The following is a 20,157-nucleotide window of genomic DNA, read 5'->3' as shown; positions in this document are numbered from 1 at the left end:
TTTTTTAAAATCTTAAATTGTAGGTGTCGAATATCGCCAAATTTTCTAGAAAAAAACCCGCTAGATGAAAATTTTACCTAGATCGCAAACGAAATCTTCAGATCTAGCGGAAAAATTGCTAAATTGGCAACACTGCTGGAAGCGCTCTCTCACAGTGTCCAAGAATCCACTTACCATTTGCTCGACCATTATATCACAGACCGCTACACGAATATACCCATTATTTTTTATTATTTATTATTTTTTGATTGCATTTTTTGTGGATTTTGAGTTTTGAGTGGAACGTATTATTATGAGATGTCTAAAATAAGTTTCCAGACTTTTTGCATATGGGCATTTTTATTGATAGTACACAAATGAAACTCTAACTTTTCAAAGTAATCTCCTCTGGCTGCAGTGTACTTGTTGTACTGTTCCAACAATTTCTGGAAGGTCATATGGAAGTCTTCATGTGAACATGTCGAGGGGATCTTTCTATCAATCCGGTAAATATCTCACTGCTGATGCTATTCTCTATATAAGAGCCAGGTACGTCCAAGGATGGAATATTGTTGCCACATCTGGGCAGGAGCTGCTAGAAAGGACTTGTCCTGCTTTGATAGAGTTCAAAATAGACTTCGTAGCCTCGTAGGAGATGTCCTTTTCTCTTCCTTGCAACCTCTATCTCACAGAAGAGATGTTGCGAGTCTGTCTCTGATGTATCGTTATTTTCATGGAAGGTGTTCAACTGAGCTTCAATCTATGGTCCCCCCTCGCCAAACTTTCACAAGAAACACTCGTCTAGCTGTACACACTATCAATAATTCCCCCCCACTCTTTATCTGTGCCTAAACCTAAACGTAGATTCCATGAACAAAGCTTCTTTCTTAGAACTGCACGCCTGTGGAATTGTCTTCCGTTTTCCTGCTTTCCGGCTGACTACAATATGGTTGTGTTCAAGTCTAACGTAAATAAGTTCTTGATGAGCCGTTCCATATAAGTTATCAAATTTACCAAATTTTCATTACTAATGATTATTATATTGTCCAATTTCTACTGTACACTCTTTAACCTTTATCCTTGAGTGGCCTCTTGGCCTTGATAATGTGTTGATACCTATGAAAAAAAAAAAAAAAAAAGAAAAAGTCCAATGTGAACAAGTTCTAATTGAATCGTCCCCCTAAGTAATCCAAGTTACAAAATTCCCACTGTTTACTATGCTAAAATCACAATGACTAATGTATACCTATTAACCCTTATCCTCGAGTGGCCTCTGGGCCTTGATAAGTGGTGACACCCATGTAAAAAAAAACAAAAAACAAAAAAAAAACCTTTTTCAGGTTATTTAATGCCGAATCTAGTTATTTTGAGGAACGATTTTTAATGGAGTATATTTTTTTTTTTAAGTTGGATTCTATTTAACCCATAGTTGGGACTCTAACAGGTACTACCACTCCGGGTCAGAGTGGATCTGGGAGCAATGGCAATTAAACGGTGGCTCCACACTCCCTAAGGCCCGCAAGGTGGGGCCTCACCATCGGATATAGTTTAAGGTCATATCCAGGACTCAAAAATTGATGCTCAATTTATGTAAGATTGTCCAAAAACAATCTGAAGCATTCCATACGTTTCTGTGACATTTTTTTCAAGTTTGAAACAGAATTTTATTGCATATCGTTCTTCGAAAGTGTCCTTACGTCCAGATTGCATTTTTAAAATTCACCAGCTGTGACAATCAGGCTTTAGTAGGGTGTATTCCAATTCCTGCTGTAGCTGTTGATTTGAACTTGAAAGTTGGATTGTGTGGTGGACTTTCGGTCAGCGTTCAAGTTGTGGATAACTTGGCAAAGACTAAAGTTACCTCTCATGAAAGAGGAGAACTATTTATGGCACAATGGGAGATTCCATTGTGCACACATGGGCCAGTCTATTCTTTGGATTATGATTGGCTGATGCTTGTACATAAATACGAGCCCTCAGTCCAGCTCAATCTGGTGTCAGTCTTGTGCATGGTAAGTGTTGCTGCTATTATTATTATTATTATTATTGTTGTGTGTTATTGACTACTACAGTTCTTTTGATTATTCTACAGTCACAAGATATATAGTAGTAACGTAGTGTATTTTCAACAGTCTACAATAATTTTAAATGCTTTTGTAAAAAAAAAAAAGTCTGGAAACTTATTAAAGGCATTTTGTAGATAGACAAATATGATCTTTTGAAATTATCGCATTTCTTTTCCGTTAATTTCTATTTTTTCAGGTCTTAGAAGAATCACACCGTGACACAATGCTGCACCAGGCCGCCTGCAATCTTGTCAAAAAGCCGGGGACAATTTATTACTTATATCAGAAACCATCGGGACAAAGTCATCTTTCAATTATTTCACCTCAGGTAAAAAAAAAACCCCAAAAACATCATCCTCATCCTCCTCCACTTTATCATATTTTCCTTGGCCAGAAAACAAATTGATAATAGTATAGATATTACAACATTCTGAAAACAAACAAAAAACATAATTCTATGACTTTTTAAAATTTGTTCGATGAAGATTCATTATTTGTGCTATTTGGATTCTTCAAACTGCTGTTCTTAGTTTTAGTTTTCACAATGTTTTAGTCGATGTAACATCTCATCTTCTTTAGGTGTAGCTTGTCAAACTCTGGAATCTACACGGAATTTCGAACGGTAATTTTAGTTTCCAAGCTTGATGGAATAAAAGATCGATTCCGTTCAAATTCCACTGTCAAAAAAAAATCTAGAAAAAGAATTTCCACTTAAATTGATAAAACCTTCCTTTTTTTTTTTTTTTTACTCATGTTCACGCCAAACAAGACACATCACCACTAGTTCCTTCCACACCTCTCATCATTCCTCACAGAGTCCCTGCCTTCCTTGAATCTTTTATGCCACTCAAAAACTGATGCTCAATTTATGTAATCTTTCAATTATTTCACCTCAGGTAAAAAAAAAAAAAATCATCCTCATCCACTTTATCATATTTTCCTTGTCAGAAAACAAATTGATAAGAATATAGATATTACAACATTCTGAAAACAAACAAAAAACATAATTCTATGACTTTTTAAAATTTGTTTGAAGATTCATTATTTGTGCTATTTGGATTCTTCAAACTACTGTTCTTAGCTTGAGTGTTGTTTTCACAATATTTTAGTCGATAGATTCCATGAGCAAAGCTTCTTTCTTAGAACTGCACGCCTATGGAATTGTCTTCCATTTTCCTGCTTTCCAGCTGGCTACAATACGGTTGTCTTCAAGTCTAACGTAAACAAGTTTTGGTATTTGTACAGTTTAGTCAAGACATTAAAAAAATGAAAATATCGAAAAAAGTTTAAATTGTATGTATCCGTTATGGAATGAAGTTCTCTGAAAAAAATTTTCACTTAATTTCATCAAGTAGTTTTATTTTACAGCGAAAAAAACCATTTGTTATAATACCGAACAAAATGTTCGATTTAGCTAGTATTAAAGATGGGAAGGGGTGTCAGCGCTTTAACTGGAGTTATATCCCTTTGTTATTTCTAAAATTCAAACAATTTTTTAAAAATCCAAGATGGCCGCCTTCAACGCGCTCTCATAAAAACATGTTTTTCCGCTGTAAAAAAAAAAACTACTTGTTGAAATTAAGTGACATTTTTTTCCAGAGAACTTCGTTCTATAACCGATACGTGCAATATAATCTTTTTTCGATATTTTCATTTTTTAATGTCTTGACTAAACTGTACAAGTACCCAAGTTTTAGATGAGCCGTTTCATATAAGTCAACAAATTCACCGATTTGGTCAAGATCAAAGTGTAGTATCTGTTCTTCAGATGCTGCACTTCCATTTCTTGCTCTCTTTCGGTGGAGGAGAAATCCTTCACGACTGAGCCAATTTTTATTTTTGTACCTTTTCTCCACGTAAAAAAACGACCCTGGTGTCTAACTCTGTCCCGTGGGGAGGCATAGTAAATAGGTACTTTATAGTCCAATTTCTACTGTACACTCTTTAACCCTTATCCTCGGGTGGCCTCTTGGCCTTGATAAGTGGTGATGCCTATGTAAAAAAAAAAAAAACCTCTGCTAGTTATTTTATAAGATAAATATGTTTATGAAATGATTTTTTTTAAAGAAAGAAAACTATTTCTTTGAAATTTTATCAAAAAAATATGCTCATGAAATGAAATGAAATTGCCAAGGCTGTTGCGAAGAAGGTGGGCTCTCTCTACCGTGCTAGAAAACTACTTATGCTTGAAAGTATCCTGTACCTCTATAAGGCCACCATTCGCCCATGTATGGAGTATTGTTGTCACATTTGGGCTGGCACATCTGTTACTTGTCTCTCGCTCCTGGACAGGGTTCAAAAGAAAGTCACCAACCTGATAGGTCCTGAACTGTCATCTAAGTTTCAACCTCTGTTCCATCGACGAGATGTTGCATCCCTCTGTCTGTTCTATAAGTATTTTAATGGTGAATGCTCTGATGAACTACAAGCACTTGTACCCCCTCGATGTGAATACCCCTGACAAACAGCTAAATTCCACCCTACTCAGTAGAGATCCCTAGGTGTACACTCTTTAACCCTTATCCTTGAGTGGCCTCTTGGCCTTGATAAGTGGTGATGCCTATGTAAAAAAAAAAAAAAAACCTCCGCTACTTATTTTATAAGTTAAATATGTATCTGAAATGATTTTTTTAAAGAAATAAAACTATTTCTTTGCAATTTTATCAAAAAAATGTTTATGAAATGAAATGAAATTACATTGCCAAGTCTGCTGTGAAGAAGGTGGGCTCTCTCTACCGTGCTAGAAAGCTACTTACACCTGAAAGTATCCTGTACCTCTAGAAGACCACCATTCGCCCATGGATGAAATATTGTTGTCACATTTGGGCTGGTGCATCTGCTACTAGTCTCCGGGACAAGGTTCAAAAGAGAGTCGCCAACCTGATAGGTCCTGAACTGTCATCTAAGCTTCAGCCTCTGTCCCAATGACAAGATGTTGCATCCCTCTGCCTGTTTTACAAGTATTTTAATGGTGAATGCTCTGATGAACTACAAGCACTTGTACCCCCTCGACGTAAATACCCCCGACAAGCAGCTAAATATAGATATTACAACATTCTGAAAACAAACCAAAAACATAACTCTATGACTTCATTATCTGTATGGACTTTTTAAACTGCTGTTCTTAGCTTCATGTAACATCTCATCTTCTTTAGGTGTAGCTTGTCAAACTCTGGAATCTACACGGAATTTCGAACGGTAATTTTAGTTTCCAAGCTTGGACTAAAAGATCGATTCCGTTCAAATTCCACTGTCAAAAAAAAATCTAGAAAAAGAATTTCCACTTAAATTGATAAAACCTTCCATGAATGTGCCTTTTTTTTTTTTTTTTTTTTTTAACTCATGTTCACGCCAAACAAGACACATCGCCACTTGTTCCTTCCACACCTCTCATCATTCCTCACAGAGTCCCTGCCTTCCTTGAATCTTTTATGCCACTCAAAAACTGACGCTCAATTTATGTAAGATAAGACTAGCCTGGATGCCCAGATTAGAAGGCATTTTGCAACGCCTACATGTACCCAACATGGCAGTAGGCATCGATCGGGCACTTCCAGACACTTACTTACACTGTTTTGAACTTAGAAATTTTCAATGGAATATACGTTGACATGTGTTGGTCTAGTAGCTCCTCATCTACCTATACCTACGTCCCCCCCTGTTTGGACTTTGAAATTTTCAATGGAATACACGCTGAGATGCCTTGGTCTATAGGATTCTCATCTACCTATACCTACGTCCCCCCCTGTTTGGACTTTGAAATTTTCGCTTGAATACACGCTGAGATGCCTTGGTCTATAGGATTCTCATCTACCTATAGCTACGTCCCCCCCCTGTTTGGACTTTGAAATTAGTAGGCTCAAACTCATACTGCAAAAGAGGAAAAGAACATGAAAAAAAAAATGTGATGTCTTTGCTGTTGCGTCCGTCGCCAAACTGGAAGTGACGTAGGTTTAAATTAAGGCTAGTCAATTGAAAAGAGGGGATGACTTTTGAAAATATTGGCAAAAAAAGCAACCCCGCCCTGTAGAAAAGCGCCCAGTTGAGAGTAAAAAAAAATAAATGTTTTCAGCCAATTTTTCGGTATTTGTCGTCTGAAGGGTCGAGCTTCAAAACGATACTGATCTTGTGAAATCCATCGCCTCTGTCGAAAGTTTTAGGCAGACATGCAAACATACATACATAGATTTATATATTTGGAGCTCAAATTTTCAACCCAAACCAATTAAAAGTTTGTCCTATCTTTGAATACCCTTTATGTAAAATTCCAAATGTTTAGATCTGAAATTGTCTGGTAATTTGGTCAAGACCGCAGAGGTCAAATTTTTAAAATTTGACCCCTATTATGACCCCTTAACATTTATTGTTTTGGGCTTAAATCAAGTTATTAAGTTAGAGCCATGTCCAAAGAACCCATATCTAAAATGTCAAGTATTTAGACCCAAAATTGTTGGAGGAGTTGAACTTTGACCCCTTAACAGCCAAATTTCTGTCTGAAAACTAATCACGAAGATCTTCCCAAATCTCGGAATCCTGTATATCAAATTTCGAGTCTGTAGACTTAAAATTGACAGAGTTATTGCGTAATGTACACACACACACACACGCACACAATTTCACTTTTATAGATATATAGATAAATATACACGCACAGACAATTGTTTTGTCACTATTTTCAAAATCAACACGCAGATGGATTTCAAATTTCGGGTCCGATGTAATGTTCGTAACTTTATTTTCCATTTTATTGTTGTTGTATATTGTTGCTTTGTTGTGTATTGTTGCTTTGTTGTGTATTGTTGCTTTGTTGTGTATTGTTGCTTTGTTGTGTATTGTTGCTTTGTTGGATATTGTTGCTTTGTTGGATATTGTTGCTTTGTTGGATATTGTTGCTTTGTTGGATATTGTTGCTTTGTTGGATATTGTTGCTTTGTTGTATATTGTTGCTTTGTTGTATATTGTTGCTTTGTTGGATATTGTTGCTTTGTTGGATATTGTTGCTTTGTTGGATATTGTTGCTTTGTTGGATATTGTTGCTTTGTTGGATATTGTTGCTTTGTTGTATATTGTTGCTTTGTTGTATATTGTTGCTTTGTTGTATATTGTTGCGTTGTTGTATATTGTTGCTTTGTTGTATATTGTTGCTTTGTTGTATATTGTTGCTTTGTTGTATATTGTTGCTTTGTTGTGTATTGTTGCTTTGTTGTGTATTGTTGCTTTGTTGTATATTGTTGCTTTGTTGTATATTGTTGCTTTGTTGTATATTGTTGCTTTGTTGTATATTGTTGCTTTGTTGTATATTGTTGCTTTGTTTTACCCCACAACCACCACCACCACCATCACCATACCGGGCAATGCCATGGTGGGATCCTTCTAACGATCCAGTAGATATCTCACTACTGATGCAATTTTCTATCTATATAAGAGCCAGATACGTCCAAGGATGGAGTACTGTTGCTACATCTGGGCAGGAGCTGCTAGAAAGAAGTTATCCTGCCTTGATAGAGTTCAAAATAGACTTTGTAGCCTCGTAGATGTCCTTTTCTCTTCCCTGCAACCTCTTTCTCACAGAAGAGATGTTTGCAAGTTTGTCTCTGCTTTGTTATTTTCATGGAAAGTGCTCGACTGAGCTCCAATCTATGGTTCCCCCCCCCACCTTGCCAGACTTTCACAAGAAACACCTGTCTAGCAGAAAACATTATCAATAATTTCCCCCACTCTTTATTTGTGCCTAAACCTAAACGTAGATTCCATGAGCAAAGCTTCTTTCGTAGAACTGCATGCCTTTGGAATTGTCTTCCGTGTTCCTGCTTTCCAGCTTATTACAATATGGTTGTCATCAAATCTAACGTAAACAAGTTTTGGGTTTGTATTACTGTACACATAGATTCATAAAAGTTGTCAATAAACAAATATATAACAAATAAATGTTATCAAAGGCAAAATAAGTTACTTTTCTACCAAACTGGATATATTTTTTGTGTTTTTATTCAATGTAACATATTTATTCAGCTCGAAAAATATACAGTGTTTACCGATGTATTCGAAAATTCAAGATGGCGTCTCACACCCTCTTTAACACTGTAAGTATAGAAAAAGGTGTTATAAATAAAAAACTATACAAAATACTATTAAAAACCCACTGAATATATGTCAACCTATGTTACGGTAACATATATTGAGCAAGTTTTTAACAGTATTTTATCCGGTTTTTTATTTATAACATCTTTTCCCACACTTACCGTGTTAAAGAGAGAATAAGACGCCATCTTGAATGTTCCAATACATCGGTAAACACTGTATGGTTTTCGAGCTGAATAAACATGTTACATTGAATAAAAACACAAAAAATATATCCAGTTTGGTAGGAAAGTAACTTATCTTGCCTTTGATAACATTTATTTGTTATATATTTGTTTTTTTGACAACTTTTTCGAATCTATGTATACAGTAATACAAACCCCAAGTTTTTGATGAGCCGTTCCATATAAGTCAACAAATTTACCAAATTTCCATTACTAACGATTACTTTATTGTCCAGTACTGTACACTCTTTAACCCTTATCAGTGGTGATGCCTTTGTAAAAAAAAAAAAAAACCTCCGGTAGTTATTTTATAAGATAAATATGTTTATGAAATGATTTTTTTTAAAGAAATAAAACTATTTCTTTGAGATTTTATCAAAAAAATATGCTCATGAAATGAAATGAAATTGCCAAGGCTGTTGCGAAGAAGGTGGGCTCTCTCTACCGTGCTAGAAAGCTACTTATGCCCGAAAGTATCCTGTACCTCTATAAGGCCACCATTCAGCCATGTATGGAGTACTGTTGTCACATTTGGGCTGGCGCATCTGTTACTTGTCTCTCGCTCCTGGACAGGGTTCAAAAGAAAGTCACCAACCTGATAGGTCCTGAACTGTCATCTAAGTTTCAACCTCTGTCCCATCGACGAGATGTTGCATCCCTCTGCTTGTTCTACAAGTATTTTAATGGTGAATGCTCTGATGAACTACAAGCACTTGTACCCCTCGATGTGAATACCCCTGACAAACAGCTAAATTCCATCCCTTCACAGTAGAGATCCCTAGGTGTAAGAAAGCCTTTTGCTCTAAGAGTTCCTTTCCCCAGAACTGCTAGACTTTGGAACTCCCTTCCGGGTTCCTGCTTCCCCAACTGTACTGACATGCAGAAGTTCATGTGAACAAACATCTTGCTGCTCAACTCCCTTCATAATATTCCTGCAATTTATGTCCCCTACTTCAAAGTGGCACTGTGCCTTGTTTGGGGTGAAAATTGGATAAAATAAATTTTTTTTAAAGTTATTATAAAAAATAAAAAAATTATTATAAATAAAAAAATAAAAAAATTATTATAAATAAAAAAATTATTAATAAAATTTTTTTTTAAATTATTATAAATAAAAATATTAAAAAATTATTATTAATAAAAAATAAAAAAATTATTATAAATAAAAAAATTATTACAAATACAAAAATTATTAATAAAAATTTTTTTAAATTATAAATAAAAAATAAAAAATTATTATAAATAAAATAAAAAATTATTATAAATAAAATAAAAAATTATTATAAATAAAATAAAAATATTATTATAAATAAAAAAATAATTATAAATAAAAGAAAAATTATTAATAAAAATTTTAAAAAAATTTTTATGAATAAAAAAATAAAAATATTATTATAAATAAAAAAAAAATGTATCCAATACCAAATATTTCCAGTCATCTTTGATTCGCCGCCGCCACAGGAATTCTAGCAAATTTTGCATCATTAGTCTGTCGTGCTAGTCATGCAAAACCATGAAAGACTTTCCTGAATCCTCGCCACTTCAGGAAACAGGTTCGCAAAAAATTTAAGGTGACTTTACTTGATTATAACCAAAATTTTAATTGCAATATACATTCTTTAAAAAGAATTTTGACTGACATACAAAATTGTTTTTATATAATCATTGTAATATTAATTAAAAAAAATTTTAATTGCAATATTCATTCTTAAAAAAAAATTTTGACTGACATACAAATTTTTTTTATATAATCATTGTAATATTAATTAAAAAAAATTTTAATTGCAATATTCATTCTTTAAAAAAAATTTTGACTGACATACAAATTTTTTTATATATAATCATTGTAATATTAATTAAAAAAAATTTTAATTTCAATATTCATTCTTAAAAAAAAAAATTTGACTTACATACAAATTTTTTTATATAATCATTGTAATATTAATTAAAAAAAATTTTAATTGCAATATTCATTCTTAAAAAAAAATTTTGACTGACATACAAAATTTTTTTTATATAATCATTGTAATATTAATTAAAAAAAATTTTAATTGCAATATTCATTCTTAAAAAAAAATTTTGACTGACATACAAATTTTTTTTATATAATCATTGTAATATTAATTAAAAAAAATTTTAATTGCAATATTCATTCTTAAAAAAAAATTTTGACTGACATACAAATTTTTTTTATATAATCATTGTAATATTAATTCAAAAAAAATTTTAATTGCAATATTCATTCTTTAAAAAAAATTTTGACTGACATACAAATTTTTTTATATAATCATTGTAATATTAATTTTAAAAAAATTTTAATTGCAATATACATTCTTTAAAAAGAATTTTGACTGACATACAAAATTTTTTTTATATAATCATTGTAATATTAATTAAAAAAAATTTTAATTGCAATATTCATTCTTTAAAAAAATTTTGACTGACATACAAATTTTTTTATATAATCATTGTAATATTAATTAAAAAAAATTTTAATTGCAATATTCATTCTTAAAAAAAAATTTTGACTGACATACAAATTTTTTTATATATAATCATTGTAATATTAATTAAAAAAAATTTTAATTGCAATATTCATTCTTAAAAAAAAATTTTGACTGACATACAAATTTTTTTATATATAATCATTGTAATATTAATTAAAAAAAATTTTAATTGCAATATTCATTCTTTAAAAAAATTTTGACTGACATACAAATTTTTTTATATAATCATTGTAATATTAATTAAAAAAAATTTTAATTGCAATATTCATTCTTTAAAAAAAATTTTGACTGACATACAAATTTTTTTTATATAATCATTGTAATATTAATAAAAAAAATTTTTAATTGCAATATTCATTCTTAAAAAAAAATTTTGACTGACATACAAATTTTTTTTATATAATCATTGTAATATTAATTAAAAAAAATTTTAATTGCAATATTCATTCTTAAAAAAAAATTTTGACTGACATACAAATTTTTTTTATATAATCATTGTAATATTAATTAAAAAAAAATTTTAATTGCAATATTCATTCTTAAAAAAAAATTTTGACTGACATACAAATTTTGTTTATATAATCATTGTAATATTAATTCAAAAAAAATTTTAATTGCAATATTCATTCTTTAAAAAAAATTTTGACTGACATACAAATTTTTTTATATAATCATTGTAATATTAATTTTAAAAAAATTTTAATTGCAATATACATTCTTTAAAAAGAATTTTGACTGACATACAAAATTTTTTTTATATAATCATTGTAATATTAATTAAAAAAAATTTTAATTGCAATATTCATTCTTTAAAAAAATTTTGACTGACATACAAATTTTTTTATATAATCATTGTAATATTAATTAAAAAAAATTTTAATTGCAATATTCATTCTTAAAAAAAAATTTTGACTGACATACAAATTTTTTTATATAATCATTGTAATATTAATTAAAAAAAATTTTAATTGCAATATTCATTCTTAAAAAAAAATTTTGACTGACATACAAATTTTTTTTATATAATCATTGTAATATTAATTCAAAAAAAATTTTAATTGCAATATTCATTCTTTAAAAATAATTTTGACTGACATACAAATTTTTTTATATAATCATTGTAATATTAATTTAAAAAAAATTTTAATTGCAATATACATTCTTTAAAAAGAATTTTGACTGACATACAAAATTTTTTTTATATAATCATTGTAATATTAATTAAAAAAAATTTTAATTGCAATATTCATTCTTTAAAAAAATTTTGACTGACATACAAATTTTTTTATATAATCATTGTAATATTAATTAAAAAAAATTTTAATTGCAATATTCATTCTTAAAAAAAAATTTTGACTGACATACAAATTTTTTTATATATAATCATTGTAATATTAATTAAAAAAAATTTTAATTGCAATATTCATTCTTAAAAAAAAATTTTGACTGACATACAAATTTTTTTATATATAATCATTGTAATATTAATTAAAAAAAATTTTAATTGCAATATTCATTCTTTAAAAAAATTTTGACTGACATACAAATTTTTTTATATAATCATTGTAATATTAATTAAAAAAAATTTTAATTGCAATATTCATTCTTTAAAAAAAATTTTGACTGACATACAAATTTTTTTTATATAATCATTGTAATATTAATTAAAAAAAATTTTAATTGCAATATTCATTCTTAAAAAAAAATTTTGACTGACATACAAATTTTTTTTATATAATCATTGTAATATTAATTTAAAAAAATTTTAATTGCAATATTCATTCTTAAAAAAAAATTTTGACTGACATACAAATTTTTTTTATATAATCATTGTAATATTAATTCAAAAAAAATTTTAATTGCAATATTCATTCTTTAAAAAAAATTTTGACTGACATACAAATTTTTTTATATAATCATTGTAATATTAATTTAAAAAAAATTTTAATTGCAATATACATTCTTTAAAAAGAATTTTGACTGACATACAAATTTTTTTATATATAATCATTGTAATATTAATTAAAAAAAATTTTAATTGCAATATTCATTCTTTAAAAAAATTTTGACTGACATACAAATTTTTTTATATAATCATTGTAATATTAATTAAAAAAAATTTTAATTGCAATATTCATTCTTAAAAAAAAATTTTGACTGACATACAAATTTTTTTATATATAATCATTGTAATATTAATTAAAAAAAATTTTAATTGCAATATTCATTCTTAAAAAAAAATTTTGACTGACATACAAATTTTTTTATATATAATCATTGTAATATTAATTAAAAAAAATTTTAATTGCAATATTCATTCTTTAAAAAAATTTTGACTGACATACAAATTTTTTTATATAATCATTGTAATATTAATTAAAAAAAATTTTAATTGCAATATTCATTCTTTAAAAAAAATTTTGACTGACATACAAATTTTTTTTATATAATCATTGTAATATTAATTAAAAAAAATTTTAATTGCAATATTCATTCTTAAAAAAAAATTTTGACTGACATACAAATTTTTTTATATATAATCATTGTAATATTAATTAAAAATAATTTTAATTGCAATATTCATTCTTAAAAAAAAATTTTGACTGACATACAAAATTTTTTTATATATAATCATTGTAATATTAATTCAAAAAAAATTTTAATTGCAATATTCATTCTTTAAAAAAATTTTGACTGACATACAAAATTTTTTTATATATAATCATTGTAATATTAATTCAAAAAAAATTTTAATTGCAATATTCATTCTTAAAAAAAAATTTTGACTGACATACAAAATTTTTTTATATATAATCATTGTAATATTAATTCCAAAAAAATTTTAATTTCAATATTCATTCTTAAAAAAAAATTTTGACTGACATACAAAATTTTTTTATATATAATCATTGTAATATTAATTCAAAAAAAATTTTAATTGCAAAAATTTTTATACATTTTAATTTTTATGTTTGTGAATTTTTTTGATGAGGATTGGTTATTCGTATTATTTGAATTCTTTGGACTACTGTTCTCATCTTGAGTGTGATTTTCACAACATTTCGATCGATGTATTCTCTGACCTTCTTTAGGCGTATCTTGTCGAACTCAAGAATTTTGACGAAATTTCAAACAGAACTTTATTTACTTCATGGGGGTAATATGCTCTCGTTCCATCGGCCATGACTGCAATTGTATTTTTCGGTCACCCACACTGAGAATTGAACCTTCAACTTTCAGGAGAATGTCGCTTTTTTACAACTGATTTTTTCAAGAACTATGACCGCTGTTCCACAGGTCGTTGTGGACGGTTCTAGTATGAATTTTGGCTGACCATATATGGAAGGAAAAGGGAAACCATCTACCATTATGGGACAAAGTAAAAATTAAAGACAGAGAAGAATGGTGGAGAGCAAGACGATTCAAAGAAGCAGCACATATGCTGCGCGACAACTAGTTACTAAGTAAGTCTAGTATAGAATTTAATACGATATGGGAACCGTTAATTATAAATAATAGATAATACATACAGTAATAAGTAAACATATATATATATATATATATATATGTCTGTATGTCGATGACTAAAATATATTTTATAAAGCCCCCCTCTTGGGTTGAGCACTATCGTAAATAATCTTACTTGCTACTTAATTTAGCTGAAAAAATGCGAAGCTCGTGGTTTGTTTACAAACAAACGTTTGAGCCCTTTACGAGTGGTGGACGGATGTTTATTTAAATAGACATTCGGACAGATTAATTACGGCCACCGCTTCCGTAGTCAAGGGGTAGAACTGCCGACTGTCATCACGACGGTTCTAGGTTCGATCCTCGGCTTGGGATAGGTGTTAGTCTAGTGGCACTGATGAGTTGTGAAACAACGAAACAGGTCTGTATGTCGATGACTAAAATATATTTTATATATATACTAGTCGTTGGAGGGTACCCAGCATTGCCCGGGTGTTTGGAGGTGTGTATGTAGGAGGGGGGGGGGGTCCCTGTTTTAATATTATATAAAAAAAAGAACATGATGTTATAAAAACTTGGAAAAACCAAAACAAAGCAAAACCGCGAACAAATGTAAAAAAAAAAGGGGGGGGGAGGTGTAAAAGAGGAAAGAAGGTTTAGGTAGGAAGACAGGCTCGAACCCGGGGAAAAAAATGCCTGACACGTTACCTCTACGCCAAAGAGACAAACAATTGAGAACGGATAAAATTAACCCTTTAAAAACACTTGCAGCTTGCAGGTGGTGGTTGAAACTAACGTCAATGTTTTCTAGGTCAAACATGACGTCATTGTCGTAGTAGCAGGAGGAGGCCGAGTTTAGGGTGAAGGAACACACATGCACACATATTTTAGCTTTTATATTTATAGATGCCCCCCCCCCCGCCCTGGTTTAGCTAGTATATGACGCGTAAAATTTAAAGGAATAAAAAACAAAACAAACGTGAAAGAATACCAAAGGAAAAAAAGAGAACCCCCCCCCCAAAAAAAAAAAAGTTACCACGGAAAATGCAAATATGTTTATTTAAATCTAATTTTTTTGTTATTTAAATGGAAAAACAAAATTAAATTTAACATTCAACGGATCATCAAATCTAAGGGAGATAACCAGTATAGACATAGCAAAAATAAGCATATTTTGCAAGATATAATTTGGACGCTGAAATAATCAGTTGAACAATGAAAAAATGTTATCTGAAAAAAAAAAAAAAAAAAAAAAGATTACATAATTACTGTAACCGAGTTCCGGAAATTGCTGAAGCAGTTTACGAAAAAGAAATAAGTTAGCGAAGTTAATCAACAAACTTAAAAATATAACAATGTTAAGTAACAAAATAAACTTATTAATTAACGTATTACACAAAACAAAAGTAAACAACCTGTTACAATAAAACTATGTTAATTAATCAACAACAAAAATTAAATAAACTTGTTAATTAATCAAGTTGTTGTTGTCCAATTATCCAAACAACAAAAAATGCTTCGCTTATTTAAGAGACTCCCGCCCCCCCCCAAAAAACCCAAACACTTTATCTTGAGCAGAATCTTTGAACGTTGTTATTTTTTCCTACTTTAATCATAGACAGAAATGACTGATTACCTAAATTAAAGAAAAACAAATTTATTTTATTTTTTAATTTTTATTTTCGTTAAAAAAAAAAAAAATACATTGACGGTTTAAATACTTCAAATTTTACTTCAGAAAAGTTTTCCATTTTCGTTGTTTTGTGTTACGTTAATTATTATGCGCCCCAAATTATACCTTGCAAAATGAAACTACAGAATAGTAAAAAAATTAATTAAATTAAATTATTAAATTAAAGTTTAATCATAGCCAGAAATTGACGGTTTAAATACTTCAAAATCTCCTTCGAAAAAGTTTTTTAATCATCTAGGCGCTGACTGATTACCAAAAATAAAGAAAAACAAATTTCTTATTTTGTGTGTGCAATCATTTTTTTTTTTTTAACATTCTTTCCTTTTCGTAAACTGCTTCAGCAATTTCCGGAACTCGGCTACAGTAATTATGTAATCTTTTTTTTTTTTTCGGATAACATTCTTACATTGTTCTACTGATTATTTCAGCGTCCCAAATTATATCTTGCAAAACATTCTTATTTTTTCTGTGTTTATGCTGGTTATCTCCCTTGGATTTGATGATCCGTTGACATAAGCGCCAAAGTTCTTTTTACATTGACCTATTTTAATATTAGTCTTTTTCTTTATCGCTAAAAGGCATTAATATTAATTTTAATTCAACTTTAGTGATATTTGCTTACTCCGTTGACGTTGCACAAAAAAATGCTGGAAATGAATATATATATATATATATATATATCTATGCTGGTTATCTCCCTTAGATTTGATGATCCGTTGACATAAGCACCTATATATATATATATATATATATATATATATATATATATGTTATAAAAATATATATGGCAATTAAGCTACAAAGAAAATTCTGCGTTTCATTCTCGTGAGAATTCATGCGAAGGTTGTGGTTATCTCGTGTTTTTATATACGCACATTCTATTGACTTTGTAGTTAGCCAATCAGCTTTCTAGTTTCCACAGCGCCCCTCCTAATCAGCCAATGGGCAGGCACTTACAGGACAAAGGCACATTTGACCTTACATTCACCCCTTCCTTTGTATGTACTTTTTTTTCGCGGTGAACGTAGATATCTAGTGAGTTGACTTATTTTCAACCTAGTTGTAGTTAAATGTGATTTTTTTCCCTTTATATATATATATATATATTTGATTATGTCAGTATATATATATATATAAGTAGATTGTAGTTTGCTTGAAGCATTGTTGAAGAAAATTATAAGGTAAAATTAAAAGCCAAGAACAATGCGAGATTTTTTTTATATAGAGTAAAATTAAATGAAAACAAAAGAAATAAATTTCTTTTTTTGTTGTTTGTTTTTTCTTTTTCACACAAATTTTAACTCTAAACAACAGTCATTTTTTTTTTCTGTTGTATTCAATGGTGTTATAAATCTCAATATATTTCAGACCTATTAGTCCTTTTTCAAGAGAAGATCTCAATATATTTCAGACCTATTAGTCCTTTTTCAAGAGAAGACACTGTCTTCTCTTGAAAAAGGACTAATAGGTCTGAAATATATTGAGATTTATAACACCATTGAATACAACAGAAAAAAAAATGACTGTTGTTTAGAGTTAAAATTTGTGTGAAAAAGAAAAAACAAACAACAAAAAAAAGAAATTTATTTCTTTTGTTTTCATTTAATTTTATTCTATATAAAAAAAAAATCTCGCATTGTTCTTGGCTTTTAATTTTACCTTATATATATATATATATATATATATATATATATATATATATATATATGCATATGTGTGTGTGATTATTTATGTATATGTATGTTTATTTTATTTTATATATTTATTTTTTATTGTTATTGTCAATTTTAAATTATTTTGTATCTCTATCCTACAGTAAAGTTTATCCTGTGTACACAGTTGCTAGGAAACAGATACTGTCAAGAATTGTGAACGTAACTGAATTAAAGGAATAAATTGTAACATGGTCAACATCATGAACTTTGGAATATATATAACCCTAACACCCTCTCTTGTCCGAGGGCCGGGCCGTATCCGTCGCTATCCTGGTTCAAGTGAGCATACTTGTAATGTACTTTTGGCTGTGTTCGTCGCTCTCAGGGCACGTGAAATGTGCATGACCCTAAGTCTGTGTGGCAACATTGTCGATTTCGTCCGTCACTCTGGCTTCGTGCTGGATCCAGTCCATCTCTTTCATCATCTGGCGTCAGGGCATACCTGAAATAAACTGCATCTTCATTCAGGCCGGCAATCGAGAAAGAAAGAAGAACTCTGGGACATTTTTATATAACGAAACAAAATAATTATTCATAAATCGTTTTACACTTGTTTATAGTCGAGTTCTTTGATCCAAGCTTCATGATGCAGGTTGTATACTTAAGTTCCTCTAATTAATTTCCCAGCTAGAGCTTTCCAACTTAGCTCTTATGAGGGCCCCCCCCCCCCCGGGCGGGGTGAGAGTGATGTGGACGCCTCGATGCCAGTCAGTAAAAAAAGACTCTAACCCTAAAAAACCAATCGTTTTTATCAAATCAGAAATTCCCCTTCCACCTTTCTGGAGTTATTCTTTCTTTTCTCTTAGAGCTTTTCTCTACCAGACCTCAACCCCCACCTGCACTGAGGTTTTTACTTATTACCAATTAGGCCTGATTAGTCACCCCAGGTCGAACAATGCCTGGCGGCGACCCCTCACCCTTGACCCCCATTCTTCCTACCTATCAACAGATTTTAAAAACAACCTTTCCGTTGTTGATAGATGTGTAACAGTCGTGATATAGGAACAAATTCTTGTTTGTCTTTCTCTTAAAAACCCCACCCCGGCACTGATGTGATAAGCGATAACTATTTATTTCCCATTGAAATATTTTATTTCTTCTGGACATTTCTCATAAACATCTGTTTTTCCTTGACCAAGTGTCAGCATGGCCCCCCCCTCCTAACCATACCTCATCCTCTCTCATCTTCTCTTTCTCTATTTGAAAAGCAAGATCATCTGGTGTCGCCAGGGATCTCGTCATATATAAGCTTTTGTCATTCATTCACTATATTGCTCTGTACTTACATTGAGCTTCTTGAATAAGAATTAGTAGATATTATGAGGAAATAAAGTATATTTCCACAGATATATATATATATATATATATATATATATATACATATATATATATATAGTAATAATAATTAGTAATAAATAGTGATATTTACTAGAAATAAAAATAGGTCTAAGGCTCTAAAAATTTGTACTAGAACTGTCCGCAATGACCCATGGCGCAGTGGTTAGAGTACTTGGATAAATCAATTATAAAAGTGATATTCTACTGCATGTTGAAGGTTCAATCCTCAGCGTGGGCGACTGAAAAATACAATTGCCAATTACATAGGACCTCTATCCAGTCATGGCTGACGGAATGAGAGCATGCTACCTCTGTGAAATAAATAAAGAGTTCTGTTTGAAATTTCATCCAAATTCCTGAGGTTGACAAGATGCACCTGAAGAAGGTCGGAGGTTACTTCGATCAAAACGTGAAAATCGCACTCAAGATGAGAACAGTTGTCCAATGAATCCAAATAACATGAATAATTTTTATATTTCTTAATTATAATATTAATAAAAAATGTTTTACTTATATTAATAAAAAAAAATATTTGACTTGTAGTAATTTTTTTTTAATTATAATATTAATAAAAAATGTTTTACTTATATTAATAAAAAAAAAATATTTGACTTGTAGTAATTTTTTTTTAATTATAATATTAATAAAAAATGTTTTACTTATATTAATAAAAAAAAAATATTTGACTTGTAGTAATTTTTTTTTAATTATAATATCAATAAAAAATGTTTTACTTATATTAATAAAAAAAAAATATTTGACTTGTAGTAATTTTTTTTTAATTATAATATTAATAAAAAATGTTTTATTTATATTAATAAAAAAATATTTGACTTGTAATTTTTTTTTAATTATAATATTTTTAAAATTTTCATTATAATTAGTCATTTTTTTATAAATTTTAATATTCATTTTTATTTTTTCCTTTAAGGAATGGGGCACTTCCTGCAGTAGCAAATTCTTGGGTGGTTTCCGTCTTGAATTTGATCAATCATGGACATCAATGGAGAAACTCCAGCAGAGGGAATCTGAAATTCAATTAATGGAAAAAATAATGCAGAAACATAACACGATCTCTACAGAATC

General features: G+C 29.5%; 1 protein-coding gene across 1 annotated transcript in view; it reads left to right on the top strand.

Annotated features, from left to right (window-relative positions):
• The window catches only part of LOC145271179 (uncharacterized protein C1orf50 homolog), a 76,057-nt gene that overhangs the window by 55,595 nt on the left and 305 nt on the right, over positions 1-20,157 (top strand). The window contains exons 4-5 of the mRNA XM_080126718.1: positions 2,242-2,373; positions 20,003-20,157. The exon at positions 20,003-20,157 is cut by the window's right edge and continues 305 nt beyond it. Coding sequence (XP_079982844.1) covers positions 2,242-2,373; positions 20,003-20,157 — 287 coding nt within the window. The remainder of the gene's footprint in view (positions 1-2,241; positions 2,374-20,002) is intronic.

This window comes from Euprymna scolopes, chromosome 46 (genome assembly GCF_053919585.1).
Source record: "Euprymna scolopes isolate OS-2025 chromosome 46, ASM5391958v1, whole genome shotgun sequence".
In the NCBI taxonomy this organism is placed as follows: domain Eukaryota; kingdom Metazoa; phylum Mollusca; class Cephalopoda; order Sepiida; family Sepiolidae; genus Euprymna; species Euprymna scolopes.
Note: the sequence above shows the minus strand (reverse complement) of the source record. Positions and strands in the feature narration are given on the sequence as shown.